The sequence below is a fragment of the Amblyomma americanum genome, chromosome 8 (genome assembly GCF_052857255.1).
Source record: "Amblyomma americanum isolate KBUSLIRL-KWMA chromosome 8, ASM5285725v1, whole genome shotgun sequence".
Taxonomy (NCBI): Eukaryota; Metazoa; Arthropoda; class Arachnida; order Ixodida; family Ixodidae; genus Amblyomma; species Amblyomma americanum.
In genome coordinates, this window is record NC_135504.1 from 14166925 (window position 1) to 14184103 (window position 17179).

Below are 17179 nucleotides of genomic sequence, written 5' to 3' on the forward strand. Positions count from 1 at the left end.
TATTACTATGATTATAGTGACATCTCAAACTGTTCAGGCCAACCGCGGCTTAAGGAGGATCTGTTGCAGGTCAAGTTTCTATCAGAAAAAGGGTTCGAATTTGCAAGTGTGCTTCGACTTAGTCAAGAATTGCCAGTCCTAGCTGCTGAATGGAAAGCGTACTTGAAATGCATGACCAGTATTCTAAACATTTTAGTACTTTGCTCATCTCGAAACTGTGTCTATATAGTAAATTTTCCCCATTTTGACGACTTTGTGAGTTAATCAGGAGTCTGGCTCCACAGAAGCCATACTGGCTTACCTGATCTCATGTATCTTAACCAGTTCGTTCAGTGGCAGGAGCACCAGGGTCCATAGGAACCCCGTGAGCCAGACGTATTGTGGAACCAATGGAAGCACTGCATCGAGTTCTTCCGAAGACCGAGCCCAAATGTTGCAAGCGCAGAAGCCCAGCTGCAGGAGCAACCTGAAAGCGCATGATGACAGCTTTGCATGTACCCCATTGACCTTTTTAGACAAAGGTCAAAGGGCAATGCTATATTTGACAATGGGCTATGGGAGGCACCTGCTCGTAGAAGAGCAATACCCCTGCCCTAAAGCGGGGTGGTCCGAGGGTTGTCCGAGAAGTCTATGCTCTGAATCGCAGTTGGCTGGCATTAAAGGGGCTCTGAAACGCCTTCCGAGGAAAGCACATCAACTCGCTTAATCACTGCATTGGGTTGTCATGAAAACCTGAGCAAAATAATACACTTCTACAAGCAGCAGAGGACCCACAATCACGCGCGAAAGTTGACGAGCCTTCCCCGGCGACACTTTCATGCTCGCACCCTCCTCCGTCCCCCGCATCTACGTATACATGTTGAGAGATGGCTACTGGTTGGAATCTTTCAGACGTCAGGCAGCTACCAACGCCGCAGCCAATAAGCCGCGTAGCTCTGGCGGGCCAGGAAGCTCTCCGCCGGAGGTGGGGCCGGCGGAGGAGAGCTGACCTTCCAGCGTGCAAAAAGTGACGAGAGGAGAGGGAAAAGCGCAAAGACGCTGAAATTCAAATTCTGACTGCAGATAACTCGGCTTCTGCAAAGCGCATTAGAAAACTTCTTGCTAGACAGTATTCGTGAAAAGGCGTGCTTTAACATCCCAGCCATACTGCAACTTCATTAGAGCCGCTTTCAGAGCCCTTTAAAGCGGAAGCTATAAATGTCACCAGTTAATCGGGAGCACTGCCTGCCCACTCGATCTCTCAGCAGCAGTGTGTCATCAGGCATCGAAAAATATTTTAATCGGTACATCAGATAGCTATCATTACGAACCTAGCTGAGACTAAGTTGATGATCACATAAGAGAGAGACAATTTTGTTTAGATAAGCAACTAAGCAAGGAAAAGTGAGGAATACGCAAGGACCAGTGAGGAATGCCGTCTCTCCAGCATAGTTTCGAAACTTCCGAGCACTGCAGCAACTCACAGCGTTGTACCAATGTGCCAAAACCTACACCGCATTCATAAGCTAATTTTTCACAAAAATAACAGCATGCCCTACTCACACAGACAGACTCGTGACCAGCCACCAACGATTTGTGGCCGGGTTCTGCTTCCATGATGGCTTTGACCGGTGGACGAAGCTCATAGAGATGGCCACTAGAGAAACGGGATTGGCAAACAGGGTTGCAGTGTTAGTGAGTCACGCAGATTACAAGGTAGCCGTTTTACCTTTTGAAAATTTTGCTAACATTTTGGTGACACTGCTCATGAATGAACAGCCGAAAACGCATGTTCAATATCTGTTCCATTTGTGCAGGGTGTTCCATGTTATGTGAGCCAAAGGTTAGAAAAGGTGGCATGTGTTTGCAGGATGAAACAGATATAAGTGGTCACTTACAGTAAACAGAAGTATTATTCTATATTAAACTCACTAATTTGCTAACATTAGTAAGGACTTAAACAACTAGAGACACAGAGAGCTTCAACTAGTAAGTTTGAGAGCATCAAACAAGGCTAGTATGGCATGATTTCTGAAAAGACAGCATTATTGTTTATGTTTTTGCATGCACTGAAAAAAACCACAAGAAAACCTGGAGAAGCACAAAATGGCTGATGCATGCATGAGTTGTGGGAGACGGGCTTTGCAAACATGACCATGCCGTGCCAATAGCTGGCAGATAGTGATATTCCATTTGCAAGATGTTCACAAAACATTCAAGAGGCGACACATTTTGGCTTTTGCAAGCTTTGTGTGCAGTGAAAAAACAATAACTTCAGGATAAACGGTGTAGTTACGAAATTTGACTATCTCTGGCTTCTTTTGAGAGCCTAGAATACTGGCACTGAAACCTCTCACGTGTCTCTATTGTTTGAAGAATTTCGTAATCAAGCATCTATAGATATCTATTTGAGCTGTCATGATGTAAAATGCTTTCCTGCTTGCTCCAGGTGATAGTGAACAGCCCTGCTTCACCTCCATACCCACAACATGCAGTACCAGTCTTGTTTAAATCTTTGATTCATGATATGTTTTTGTTCTTTAAGCCAAGGAATTCCCTTGCGACATAGGTCAGCAGAGACCGGAAAGTGACCGCCAGCACTGTTAAGGGTCTGTGAAGTACATTCAGTTGCAACTATGCTGAATGCATGATGGTGATCAAATCATGCTGCAATATTTTACATCGACAGTTGTTAAGTGCACATTTCACTGACGTGCGGCATCAGCGGCGTAGGCGTAATATGAAAGAAACGATAGCAAAGGGTTTCGCGATGAACTCTACACAACACCGGTTTGCAGCATCCTCTGCACACAGCGGAATTAACTAGTGCACGCACTGTTCCCGCCCATGAACATAGAGGGTACCACTTGAGAGCACAGTGAATGTCGCATTTAGCACAATGAATAAATTTAGCACTTTCACTGAATCCCGTGCTACAAATTACCATAGTAACCGGCGGTCAGTGTTTAATCTTCTTTTCATCCATGTCCTACTAGCACATTCTCTTTCAATCTCACGAAAGGAAGCCAGCCAAGGATAACCCTCCTTTTCAGTGAGACCAGCACAAGAATCGTGATGCAGCTTATGCCATTGAAAATGACTAGGGAAAGAAAGAAGAAAGGGCAGGGTTGACAAGAATATTTTGCGGAAAGTAAAGCACAATAAAGGAGATGCTGCATAATGACCGTTCAACCGAGAGTACATTTGCTAATCAGCAGCATGCCCACGACTCGACAAGCCACCCCTGCGGGCTCACCAAAGTAGAGGACTAGAAGGAATGCAGCTACATTCTGGCAGAGGGCCAGGCCCGAGACCCAAGATACTGCTGGCTCCTGGGACGCACCCTCTGCTGACCTGCAATGGGGGATGCGGAAACAAGAGATCTAGTAGCATTGATCATCCAATCCTGAAAGAAAGAAGACACTCTACACTTACTCTCCTTCAAAACTGTGAACTTCCAACGAGTTAAGTGAAATATAACTTCAGCTAAAGAAAGTTACTTTTCCTTCCATACTCTACCACTTACCAAGATATCACTGCAAAACTTGTGAAGTTTTGCTCTCCTTGTGATAGAAGAAGTCAGAACATCTGTGCTCATTCTCAAGCCCACCTGATTCCACGACCACAGATGGTATAATCGCAGGAGTGTTCATAGCCTTGCTTTCATGGCTCTAGGTCCCGTCCCATAAAAATAATGTCCACATTAGCCAGCTGGCAAAAATGGAAGTTTCAAATTGCGACACACGATCCCAGTGCCGTTTATCCCCAAAAAAAATCTGCAGGGTTTTCAAGTAGTTAAACCGAGTAGACGTGCGAAAACATGTGTTTAGCCTGGTTGACTGAACAACTGGTTGGAAGTTGATGAAGACGATGATGTGCAATGCACAGTACGAGAGTGCGTTGCAGTTTAGCATGAGGCATGATCGGCTGGGTCAATAGCAGGTGCTCTTGTGCAGTGGCCAGCGAAGCTGATCTGTTTGCACCACCACGGTTTCGATCGCAGTCGTGGCAATATTTATTTTATTTCTGCATGGGCTGTTATGCTCGGTTTGGCCAAGGTCACCCTCAAGGTCACCCCCAAGGTCGCCCTCCAGTTGGCGACAGCTGGCGCAACACTCCTCCGAACTTACCCGAGCCTCACACAAGATTCTCGGTTAGGACCGTGTTAAGCGGTGCCTTTGCGCTAAAAGTCTCCCGTAGAGTAACCGCTTTGAAAAAATAAAAAAAATCGAGGAATGCCAAGACATGGCCAACGGCAGTGAGGTGCCTTTGCGTGCTCACCCGCTGTGCGAGAAGTAGGGCCAGCAGGGTGTGAAGCCCCCCATCTGGCAGGAGTGCGTGAGTGCCAGGGCGAAGCAGGCCAGAGCCACCAGCACCGATGGGCAGAACTTGACGCAGTAGCAGAACACAAAGAACAGCACCGCCTTCGGAGCAGAAGGGGATCAAGAGATATGGGGATTGGAAGAAAAAGAACGAAACGTCATAAATGTGGGTAGGTATGTACCATTGCTGCTTGGAACAAGTCACTGATAACTGTCATACTCAGGTACAGTTCCAGACTAAGCTGTCCCACATAGCATTCAGTAGAATGTGTTGCGGGGCTAGCTGGGTACACACATCAGGACTAGAAAAATTTAGGGGTGATCAATTGGATTGATGTGCAGGAAATATGAGAGCATTCTTCTTTCGCTTGCCAATCTACTCCAATTCTGATTCTCTTACAATTGCAACTATGAAACTAGACAAAATGTGTCACATTAAAGCCTGGACTCCATGTACGCGAAAACTCACGCGAACGCGAAGGCGACGGCGGCGGCGACGGCTGGCGTTCGCTCTGTCGCTTGTGGGCAACCTCCATGCAAGCGAAGGCGGCAGGCGACGCGAACCCGCGACGTGCGCAGCGGACTCCGTGCTTTGCGCACTCAAGCTTAGAAACACACCCGTAACCTGTTCTCTCTCTTAAAATTTTGTGAGTGTGCCTCATAGTCAGGGCCAAAGGAATATTTCCTCTACGGCAGCGGTGTAGCGGCAGTGGAGATAGCCAAAGGCGTGCTTGCGGAGACGAAGTCACATCACGGGTTCACGGGGGAGGTGTGCTTTCGTTCGGTGCCTGTGCACTCCGGCTTAGTAAAAACACTCCCATAAACTGTCACCGCAACCTGACTGTAAGTGAGCAAACTATAATATACCACTGAGAATGCGCGCCGCGAGTGTTTCTGCACAGTTGGAGCGCAGCGGCACGGTGGATCGAGCGCCGGTACCCGCGGCTCGACACGCATCTCTCCCTGCAGTACGCCCGCTCCAAATGCTGTTAGCCCTGCGCACCCAACAAGTAGATTGTTTTAATTATTTAAATCATGCGGGTCTGCCTCTCAGCTACAAAACCAAATATTTTATCGACGGTGGCGATGACCAAGACGACGGGCCGGTTTCGTGAGATAGATGTACCCGTGAGAAACCATAGACAAACCGGAAACGGCTTTGGGAGGCTCTGGTTGGCCAGTTGCGTGGGGGACTTCCGGGCGACGAGCGAAATTTTCTGTGGGTGCAGATCCGAGCGACACGGCAAGCGACACATGCATTTTGCTTCGCGCGACGGCGTCGCTCGTCGCTTGCCGCCGTCGCCTTCGCGTTCGCGTGAGTTTTCGCGTACATGGAGTCCAGGCTTAATAGATCACAGCGAGTCCTCATACAACTACTGGCGTAGTGGAGGAGCGGTTAAGCGATGCCACTGCATTAGCAGATGGCTGCATCAAACACAGCCGCTGGTGGGGCTTATGAGATCCAAGTTGCTCTTCCCGAGCAACGTGACAGGGAATAGCTCCCACAAGCCTCATTTTTGCAAAGATAGTTCTTCGGAAGGCTGTCTATTATGCACATAGGCCCGTTGTTGTCCGAGTCATTTTTATGGTGTCGTTCCTTGTCTGGTGCCTCCCTCCACTTCCCTACAAGGAACGGTTGGCAAGTGGTGAGAGGGAAATTCCCTTAAACACCAGCTGCCATGGATGGAAGATGGAGACTTCACACAGACACTGCCGACACTGCATCTATGGCTCTTTGGCCATAGATGCCCTTGCGCCATAAAAATCCATAATCATCATCAAAACAGAGTGAAACAAAGACAACCACGGATGCTGAAAAACAATCAAAACACAAGTTATAGCCTTGGGTCATCAACCTCTAACGTGCTGGAACCACAAGGAAGTGCTCTGTGTGCCTTTGGGGCAGTGGCCACATCTTGTGATAGCATGCACTTCACCCACTGAGAGCATTACCTGTCGGTTGAGGTGCGGGTGGCTCTTGCCTGTGGCGGTTGTCATGACACGGGGGTCATCGTGGGCGCTGCCCCCCAGCGCGAGGGCCAGGGCTAGAGCAGGCAGCAGGGCGCCCAACAGCCAGAGCAGCTGGGCGGGCGACAGGGCAGGCGGTAGTGCCACGAGGGAGGCCAGTGTCTGCACCAGGGCCAGGCTCAGGCAGCAGCACAGCAGGAACTGCAGGGCGCTGCGCACAGCCTGGCTGAAGTGGCGTGCCTGCGTCCAGTGTGGCCCCCCCACAGCCCAAACGCTTCAGTTGTGACTTATTTCACAATCCATCGCTTTTTTTTCTCTGAGAAAGCTGTGTCTACAGCTGTAGCCTTATTGTTGCACTCAGGTAGGGTGCTACTGAGTACAATCATTTCCACGAATCACCGTTTTCCATGGCCAACGCAATACTCTGTAGCCAGTTTGCTCATGCTCATGCCCACAAAGGCAATGCGTCTCTTTGGGCAGTAAGAGAGGGCGTTTTCAGTCATGACATATCACTCCCCCAGCAGCAATGCCATGCTTACCCAAGAGAAGGTCCCTCATATAGCTATCACGTGACATAAATAGCTGACATCGATAGCTGAGCAACACCACTCAACAGCTCACCCCTAGAGCAGCACAGACCCAGGCAAATCACATAACCGTATACTGGATATTCCCATCGACTGGCGAGTTAAATGCACCATGTCTACTGGCTACACAGTGGTCACATGACTGCAGAGCGGTTAAAAACGTTAGAACACTGGTTGCAACACACTGCTGTGACAGTAATAGATGGCCGTGACACCATGAGCCCCAATAAACTCCTTCCCAGGTATCATCGTGAATATCTTTCTGATTCGCAAACCCACCTCCCAGATGAGGTGATAAAGGCTGAGGCTCTTCTCGCGGGGGCTACTCAGCACACAGGGTAGGGAACCGAGGGTGTGAGCCAAGGCCCGGGGGGTCATTGACCCTCTGATGGATGGCGCTGGTGATGGTCCGGGCTGCCGTGCACACAGCTGCGGGGCCAACGGCTCCAGCGCTATGCTAAGCACAGCGCAGAAGAAAGACAAAACAAAATTACCATCAGCAACATAGAATTCTTTTTGACTTAAACATTTTAAGCTTGAAGTCCTTGTGCAACTACAGAACATGGCGGACATTGATGCAGGATCACACGTCTGTTTTTGTTTTTTGTTTTCTTTGGTCGGCGCTCCTTCTTCTTCGGAAACACAAACATTTGAGTGCACATTCGTAGTTGCACAAAGACTTGATTCAAGCTTCAAATGTCACACCAAACTAGCCTGAATCCAACCAGTGTTCTTCAAGCACTTATTTTGGTTTTCCAGCGCATTCTGCATAAATATTAATAATTGGGGCTTTAGCTCAGACAATTCTGCCCTTTGTTCAAGGCTTAGAGTTGTTGTGGATGGTCATTAAGCAACTTTTTGTGCCGTTGACTCTGTGACTTGCAAGTGTTGCACTGAACTTGTGTCGTACCAAATGTGCAGGAGTGTGCATCTGTTTGATTGTTTGATAGCCAGCAATACATATACCCATACCTATACCAATACCTATGCCTATACCTATGCCTATACCAATACCTATGCCTATACCTATGCCTATGCCTATACCTATACCAATACCGACACCAATCCTATACCAATCCTATACCTATACCTAAACAAACAAGGACTGCATACGCCACCACTGTTTCATTATTGCCGCCATTTAACACGAAATGGAACTAGACCACTCATATATCCTAATCGGACAGCCCACCTGCAGTCGGCCTGCAGGAAGACGGGCAGGTTGTGTAGGCTGGCAGCACTGCCGACGCAGCCGACCACTTCGCCGTACTCCTGCATGATGCGCACCATCTCCAGGGTAGCCTCTGGGGTGCAGTCCGTGAACAGGGACACCAGCAGGGGCACGTTGTCTACGTGCTCAATGTGTGGACGTATGTTCTCGATGCCCCGTGGCAGCTTGGCCTGCCGATGATCGTCGTCATCATCATCATGACTATAACGACCCTTCTTGTGTACGCAGCAGTTCAAGAGACACTAACCCGATTGGAAATGTCAAATGCCACGGGGGCACCTCGGTCTGTGCTGCTCTCGGTGGCACTGCTTGGGGAAGGGCATGCAGAGTCGCCATGCGTCCATAGCGGGTCTGACTCGTCCCCACTCATGGCGCCTCCCGCAGGGTCGGCCATCTTGTTGCCGCTTGTTCTGGGGAGAGGGGGAAGAGAGGAGTTTTCTTGCAACAAACGTCGTCATCATTCTGAAGTGAGAGAGTAGTTTGATTTGATTTGATTTGATTTGATTTATTTCTGTCAAAGCGGCAGGGGCTCGAACAAAAGTTAAAAATAGTTCACTTGACGAGGTTCAAGCCGTTGACGAGGTTCAAGCGGTTGTACAACATATTTACATATATAGTGTTTAATTTTCAGGACAAACTTTATACAGAAAATAGATGTACAAAGCCACCGCATGAACTGAAGCTAACATAATAAAATGAGAATATTGCATTTTCATGTCGGAAGATTGCATAAGCACAATACATATATATATATATATATACAGGATAGAAAAAAAAATATACATCATCTTTATACAATTCTTAGTGAAGGTACCATTCTATTATGACGTGAAAAAAGTCTTCGACATTGACATGCTAATATTCTCTAAATTGATATTATGACTGTGCAGATGGTTAAGTAATGATGGAAGGGAATACTCTTAACATTTGACGGCTAAAATTTGCACGTAAAAAAGGAACCTTCCAAATTTCTAAATTCAAATTCAATAGTGAATTTCCAAATTCACAAGCATCCAATCAAGCGTAGCTGCATAGCTACAAAGTAATTATACTTCCTTATTTCAAATCTGCTTCACCATGCCGATTCTCCTATACGCGTAGACCGTCATCACTCAGCGTTTAAGTGGCCTGGAGGACCGTGCTAATGGCCAGTGTTGCATGGACATAGACTCGACACTTCGCACTGCTTACATAAGGAAATGAAGAAGAAGAAAAAAAGAGAGAAATGTGAATTTAACATTAATTTTATTATTTGAATACAGTACAAAGCTGACAAAGAACTGACGTACGGCATATAGGGACATCCAGCTGATTTTTGTGCAGCTTTATGAATACAATTGCCACGATGCTCACGAAGCGTGCATATGTACAAGTGCTATTCACGGAGATATCTGAGCACGGCAATGCCAGTCACCGTAAACAGTGACTCACCGAGACTGTGGCGAGTCTCCGTAGCGACTGCCAATCAGCTCCGAATGCACCAGGTTGGGGGCGCTGATGCTTCGCGGTGGAGCCTGGGTGCCACACAAGTGCAAAAACTTGAGTCTCACAGCATGCACAGCTATATACGTGCTGTTAAAAAAAAGTCCGAGCACTGGGCTTTCAGGTGCATTTTTTAAAATATAAAACATTGTATATGGCCTTGGGAGCAACAGACAGGACAACATATGCACCAGAGTGTTCTGCAGCAGTCGGTGTACAGTAGTCGCAGGCCTCACATATAGGTCTGACACTCCACAAATACATCGGCTGCGTGCGTAGCTTGAGTTCCCAAATTTCCAATGGCAATTTCTGCAGAAAGCTGACACAGCTTCAACGAGTTGTTTGTCAAAGCTTCAATGTACTCTCTCTTTTTTTTTTCATGTAATAAACTTGTGTGTTAGAAAAATACATGATTTTGAAAATGCCTGCTGTGCAGTTAACCTTTCTTGTGTGCCATAAGTATTCAAAATACTCGCTTCGAAGTTATTTCAAGAAAATTGCTACTCCCTTCTAACCAAAATACCGTTATTTGCACACCCCTACACAGCATAACTGTACCCTCCCCTCTGCCATTTTGAAGCCCCTAGTCCTTTAACAGCATTCAAAATAAGAAGCTTCTGTGATACCACCACCCTTGCTAATGCTTATGGGGCAAAACACTGTTGGTACCTTGCCTTATACCCCTACAATTATGTTTATAAAGTATAGGCCATGCACAACACCTTGTGAGAAAGCTTATATTTCTCAATAACTGGATAAAACAGCGTAACAAAAGACGGGACAAGAGAAGGACAAACACCAGCGCTTGTCTCGTCTTCTGTTCGCTGTTTTATCCAGTTCTTCAGAAATGTACCAACCAGCCCGTATTTGCCCTCTTCTGGACTTCGTCCCAGGCAAATATAGAAGGACTATTTGTACAGTGGGGTGAAACCATAGCTAGCGGTAGGTTATGTCATATGTAGAATGGTTTCCAATGTTTTCATCTGCATTCAAAGCGGGAGACACCGAGTTTGCTAATACTTAGTCATTGTGAGCACAAAATTCTGCCCACATTTATTATTGCATTAACAGTTCCATGATAAATGCAACTTTACTCCCAAAGAAGTCATATATATATATACTGTATATATATACATAAGAAAGAATTTATATTTTGACAACAAGAATAGTTGGTGCATTCATTACATGTAAAAATACAACATATGGTTCTTGTTACCGTGGCTTACCCTGACAACATCATCTCTTATCCTGTTCGTAGTTATGACTCTGTTTTGCTTTTACGTTGCCCCCTTCTGTAATGCCCTGCTGGGCCTTTAGGGTCCTTCAATAAATAAATAAATATGACAGAGCAGAAATACAATAATGATGCACAGATTATGTTGCTCGGAACACTTATGAGATTGCATGTAGATCTGTTTTCCTTTTATCTTATTGCTTTTATGAAATGTGTAGACAATGCAGTGTGCACTTGCCGACTTGCCATCCACGATGGTGACTGCATGAGGGTCAGCTGTCACAACCACGTTATTCGACGACGTCACGCTCCTCGCTGACAGCTGAGACTGGTGGCAGGTCGACGCGTTGCTGTCGGTTCTGTTAAAATGTTCCATCAAGGCCATACGTAAGTGCAGCTTAAAACAGCGACTCCAACACAATTCAGCACTGGCTTCTAACAAACATTTACTGTACAAGTGCTTCGACATAAACGGCACGACAAGGCGCAGGAAGGCTGAATTTTTATCCAGAATTTCATCACATGACATCTTAGTGCAGAATCCTAATGAAGCAGAGACATGGGTCTCGACAGCAGCAAGGATTAAAAAATAACTGAAATTTTCTGCAGCTATCTATAAGGAGCAAAAAAAAAAAAGGGTCGATCGTTCGGGGTGTATTATATTGCAACTCAAAAAAAAAAAAAACAATGATAGGGGTGTCAAAATATGCAACTTCAACCAGTTGGAATTGTATGAAAACAACTGCACCCGTGCTTCGATCTGATTTAGCGTGTCTTTTAATTAGGATATTACAGTGGCCCTCTGTGACTAAACCTCATAGATAAGTGTGCCACAGAGAATACGAGCATCACAACCACTAATACCTAACTTAACCAAGTGCTTCCTAGTACTGCAAAACTTCCCATTACACTGGCAGCATTATAATTCCTTGCCAGAATGCACATAATATACATTTATGTACTAGCAAGTCCCTATTTATCGTTGCCTGCGGAGTCAAGCCCTTTGGACATGTGAGCGGGCTGCTTCAGAAAAATGTTTATGAGATGGCATCAGCAAACCCCTAGTTTCCAACGATTCTGCAAAAAATAGCTGATTTGAGCATTTCGCGTAGAATTGTGTTTTAGTACCTAGATCCTTTTTGATGCTACTCTTGTCTCAAACATCAGTAGGAATGACAAATTAATACTTTTACCTAATTTGCAAAAATATAACGCTAGAGGATAGCCCAAAAACTCGAGAGACTTTTCAAATTAATATTATTATGACTATAACGCAATCTCAAATTGCTCAGCCCCGGACAGCACAGCAGCAAACAGAGGATATGTTGACGTTATTTAAAAAGCAACACTTCACATGTGCGTGCCAGAATCGAGCAAAACCATGCCTCCAGTACTATATAATGCACAGAGTCTCTCCCATAGTAGCAGCCACTGTCACTGCCATGCTGCCGCTACTCGGTGTTTGAGCTGCCCAGACCTGCACCCGTTCCATGCTTCACTCAACTCACACAGTGTCTTCTCTTTCTCAACGACCCGCACTGCGTTCTTTCAATACCTACAGCCATCTTCTCCCTCACATTTGCACACGGCGTGTTTTGCCCAAAGGTAATTAAAAAGCCGGTTCTCCATAGCAGCTTTCGAGCCCGGTGATGAAGGTCACTTAAGCTGCCTTTAAAAGCTCGGAAAATAATTCATGTCACATTCATATCTTGACTCCGAATTGAATGCAAGGTGCATTCTGAAGCATCATTTCATGTCTCCAGGGAGTTTTTCAGATTCTATGTCTCAATTCACAAAGTGTTAAATTTTCTGCCGCAGAAAGTTAGGGTCCTTAGGCATATCAGGTGCTGATAAAAATACGACCTTCACCTGTGCCTGTCGCTGAGCAGGGACACGTGGCAGTTCCAGCCAGATTCAAGACCCATCTTCTCAGAGAAACCCTGCACGTATGAATAAAGGCACATTCGTAACAATGGCTGAAACTTGGAGGCTGATGAAAAGGCTTCAGATTAAAATGAGGCCAATGCAAACGAGCTGTGGAAAGGAACATTACAGCGGTAACGTTGAGAGACAGGAACAGTGCAGAGTGGGTCAGAGAACAATCGTGGGTAAATGGCATCCTAGCTGTGATGAAGAAGTGGAAATGGGAATGGAGTGTGGAACAAACAACTGAGGCACTGCAGCTGTTCCGATAATGCGAGCAAAAATCGTTTTTCGAGAATCCTTTCTTTGTCAGAAACTGTCAAGAGACTTCGACTGAACTCCGTTTCAAATAATGACAAGTTTTATTCTGGTTTGCTTTCATGGTCATGAGTTTATGTTATTTTGAGTTTGTTTGAACATGTCAACTAGAGTTTTGTACAGTTCTTGATCTGATTTGTGTGTGAAATGAGCATGCTATACATGGTAACCTGCTTTTAAAGCTATCCCTCCTAAGGCACAGTAGGTATCATGTAAATGAATAAATGATTATAAAAAGGCCACAAGCAATGGACAGACACCCACCCTGCTGCGCAGTTCGTTCTCCTTGGAGAAGTGGACGAAACGGATGCAGGCGTCTTCAAGCTGCTCTACGAGCTTCACAAAGTCCTGCAGCATGGCGGCAACACGAGTCATCAACCTTTCTTTTCACAAAAGCAAGATGTTGCAGCCAAAAGGTGATTACAAGCTTTGAACGCAAGGAACATACTGAGAGGTAGGATTTATCTACAGTATAAGTTAAAAATGCTGGAGGTTAGGGAATAAATGTTGCCAGTAGCTTTGGTTACAAATTTCTTAGTTCAATCAAGCATGCCCTAATAGCTTCCCTTGTCAGAAGTACCCCCAAAAAAGATGTGTGACCAATTAAGGCATGTTCAAACATCCGTTACATGAAAAAGATGAATGGCCTGAATTGCTATTCAGAATCCCCCATCGTGAAGTTGATTTGAAATACAGGAGTAATTATTTGTAAGCATCGACCCAAGCGCAGCCGTACAGCTACAAGGGAGAGCTATGCAGCTGTCACAGAAACCTCATAGTAGAAGAAAACCTGGTCCAAGGACTGATACTGGGACCACTACCTTCCTAGAGTAGTAGCCCTACTAACTAAACTAACCAGAGCAGCTAGCAGTTAGCAGAGCCAGGCTGAACTGATCGACAACTCACCACGAATGTTCAAATTGGCGAATGAAATGGCCTTGCAGCGAGACGACTACGCCGCAACGGAGTGGTCTCGAAAGGGATTTAGTGCGAGTGTGTGGTGGACACAAGTCATACTTACGGGGCAGGCCTGGTACTGCATGGTGACCATGCCAATGAACACCTGGTTGCGCAGCCGCTCCACGGTGGCCTCCAGGGCTTGCTCCCGCCCACCCGCTGTGTCCGTTGCGCCACCTTCCTCCTCGTGGCTCACCGAATCGGTGCTCAGGTGGTGGCTTTGGGTCTTGTCCTCGGGTCCCACCACAGTGCTGCCGCCCACCACCTTTTTGCCACGGAACAGGTGGCTACTGCAGAGTGCATGGGTAGGACAAAAAGTTATGCACTCTCCTAGTTCCAATGACTTTTTTTCCCTAGATAATTGTGACAGTAATGTTATGTTTAATTCATTAAGTTTCATCAAGTTTCATTTCATTAAGTTTCATAAAGAGATAAGAAGTGGAATTCGGAGGTAGCAAAACAGGCAGCATATCCACTTATAATGCAGTCACTGGAGGTATCATTACAGCAGGTACCATGGCATCTTAGTACCATGTGCCATATGTTGGTGCTCTCAGATATGCCACAGAGGCAGTAGCTTAAGGAACTTAAATATACGAACACCACAACATATTAACACTAGTGGCTGGAGGTCCCACATAATGAGGAGGTACCTGTCGGGTGGCAGCTGCAGGTAGCTGCCCTCAAGAGCTGGGTTGAGAAGCAGTGAGGGCAGCAGTGGGGCATAGGCAAACGCCAGGCAGTACGAGGTCAGACTGGATCGCTGGTAGAAGTCCAGGATGCGCTTGCGATCCGAATCACTCAGCGGGCACAGGTCGCGGCCGTCCCAGTACTCGGAGCACATATCCAGCACCAGGTCTGCAGTGCCCTGGGTGAACATCTGCAGCGTCCCTGACAGGGCCTGCAGTCGATATTGAGGATGTTGGATGAGTAAACGGTGCAGGCAATGGATCCGCTAGAAGACGGTCAAGGTCTGTTCACAGTAAACATTAGTGTTAATTCTATGCCATTTCGTGATGGGTCACTGACCAGACACTACAAACAGGCCCTGATCTATGAGAGAGAAAGTAATATTTAATGAAAGGAAAGGCAGAGACATCAGGAGGTGGTAACGTGATCCTGGCCTACTACTCCATGTGGGGAAAGGAACAAAAGGGACAGGCAGATTGCGAATAGATGATGATGAAAACACTTTGTAATGTTTTTATTCAACGCCCCTCATAATCTGACATTCAATTAATTCGGATATTTCTCCAGTCCTGTGAAATTTGAATTAATGGTGTTTTACTGCACATCGAAAAGTTAGGTGCTCCCGGGAAAGAGGACATGCTGTTTTCTTATTTGGGTGCAGCATGTTACAGCACCGCAAGCCAAGATTACTAAGCAGCTCCGGAGTAAGAAGAGCTTACCTCTTTGACGACAGAGGAGCACATGTTGGGGAATGGCATCTTGAGACGTGGGAAGTTCAGCGAGCGTGCCAGCCTACCCTTCTGAACCACTTCCGGTTGCTGTGAGAGATACAAAACAGCAGAGAGAGATAGTAAAGAGCTTGTGGGAGAGCTCGAGATTGCACCCACACACAACCAAGTCGTTGTCCCTCCCTCAATAAAATTGATACAGACAACGCATATACTAAACAGTGCTGCAACGAAAAAAAAAAAAGACTTATCAGCTTCCTGTACAGTGAAAAAAATATTGGCGGCAGTTGTACTACTTTCGCTAATGCACCACAGTGGGTCCTCGCAATACAGTCACAAACAAGATGTGGAAAGGCTGCTGCAGCCAGACTGACCACATGTCTGAAGAGTGCCACATGTTGGAGGTGCTGGTATGCCTCGACGGCACGATCCGTAAAACCCATCTGGACGGCCAGGTCACAGAGGCACCTGGTGGCAAGACAAGAAAATAATATTTCCAACATACCAACCAAGAAGCATGAATCACAGAAGGAATGCAGAAGGGACAGCAAGAAATGAAAAAGCAAGGCTCAGAATTTGTGCGCATTATAAAAGCGTGTTTGTGGAGTGGAATGCTGTGCACAGCACATATATTTTAGGCTCCCGTTCCTACAGGCGAAAGACTGCATATGCTACTCCCAGTGTAGCTATGAAGCCTATCCATTTGGGCTTGCATTTGTGTGTACTGTCAAAATCGTTTGACCTCCTCCCATACACCTACACAGGGTATGGGATAGGGAAAAGAGATACATGAGGTGGCATGACCAGGTGGTATGAGCGGGTGGCATGACTAGGTGGTGTGACGTGGTGGCATGACTGGGTGACACGACCTGATGGCATGACTGTTCCAGGTGGTGTGAAAAGAGTGTTGGAAGCGAAGGCAAGCCCTCTGAGGAAAGTGAAGTGAGCTTGAATTGAAGGTTGCTTTGAATCCAGGGTCCACTCAAAATAATTGGTTGAGTCCCTCGCTCAACAGAAGAAGCAAAGCAATTGTCAGAGACATAAATGTGAATCTTGGGAAAATTGAGGGCATCGTAACAGTTCCTGAAGCTGAGCCAAAGGCAAATTCTGCCATTCATCATAGCAGAATAGGTGCCATGGGAGGGTGAATAAATTTTTGGGAGATCAGCTGCCATCCATCCCCTCTTATGAATGGCACTGCAAAGAATAAGAAATTCTTCCCCTGTCTCCCTAGGTGCTTTTGCTCCCACTGGCTTCGTTTCATATGAATAAAAAAGTTAGTCAATAATGAAGCGATATAGCAAGCGGGGTTTAATGGCCCAAAGCTGCCTCTGGGCAGTAAAAGAAGCAACAATGGAGGGCTTCTGACTATTTTGACCACTTCTGACAATGGCATTTTAACATTTCACTCCTACTGAAGTGCCTTCACCAAACATGGCTGTTGTGGTCACGATTTCTGTGACCAAATGCTCACTAGCAGAATGCCCTAGCCGCTCGCCATTATAGTAAGTATAGCTAGTCAATAACGATATTACTCAAGATATTATTCAAGAAAGACATGCATGGGTGATGAAGGCCAGCTCTGGGGACTCACCGCTTGTTGACAACGGGCACGGCCGACTCATTGTGGAGGCTCTCGCAGGCGATGTGGTCACAGAAGCGGGCATACTTCTCTTGGGTGGCTGGGTTGCAAGTGTTCAGCAGAATGCCCAGGCCCTGGCAAAAAAAAAAAAAAAAATGAGATGGCGGCATTGTTGGCA

At 46.3% G+C, this 17179-nt stretch overlaps 1 protein-coding gene across 1 annotated transcript in view; it reads right to left on the reverse strand.

Moving 5' to 3' along the window:
• The window catches only part of l(2)k05819 (transmembrane protein 94-like protein l(2)k05819), a 35404-nt gene that overhangs the window by 4530 nt on the left and 13695 nt on the right, over positions 1–17179 (reverse strand). The window contains exons 12-28 of the mRNA XM_077633874.1: positions 17014–17135; positions 15794–15887; positions 15411–15509; positions 14655–14902; positions 14066–14291; positions 13309–13392; positions 12673–12743; positions 11042–11162; positions 9519–9601; positions 8335–8497; positions 8049–8257; positions 7136–7313; positions 6255–6509; positions 4261–4403; positions 3236–3333; positions 1543–1636; positions 302–466 (exon numbers count right to left, since the gene is read on the reverse strand). Coding sequence (XP_077490000.1) covers positions 302–466; positions 1543–1636; positions 3236–3333; positions 4261–4403; positions 6255–6509; positions 7136–7313; positions 8049–8257; positions 8335–8497; positions 9519–9601; positions 11042–11162; positions 12673–12743; positions 13309–13392; positions 14066–14291; positions 14655–14902; positions 15411–15509; positions 15794–15887; positions 17014–17135 — 2453 coding nt within the window. The remainder of the gene's footprint in view (positions 1–301; positions 467–1542; positions 1637–3235; positions 3334–4260; positions 4404–6254; positions 6510–7135; positions 7314–8048; positions 8258–8334; positions 8498–9518; positions 9602–11041; positions 11163–12672; positions 12744–13308; positions 13393–14065; positions 14292–14654; positions 14903–15410; positions 15510–15793; positions 15888–17013; positions 17136–17179) is intronic.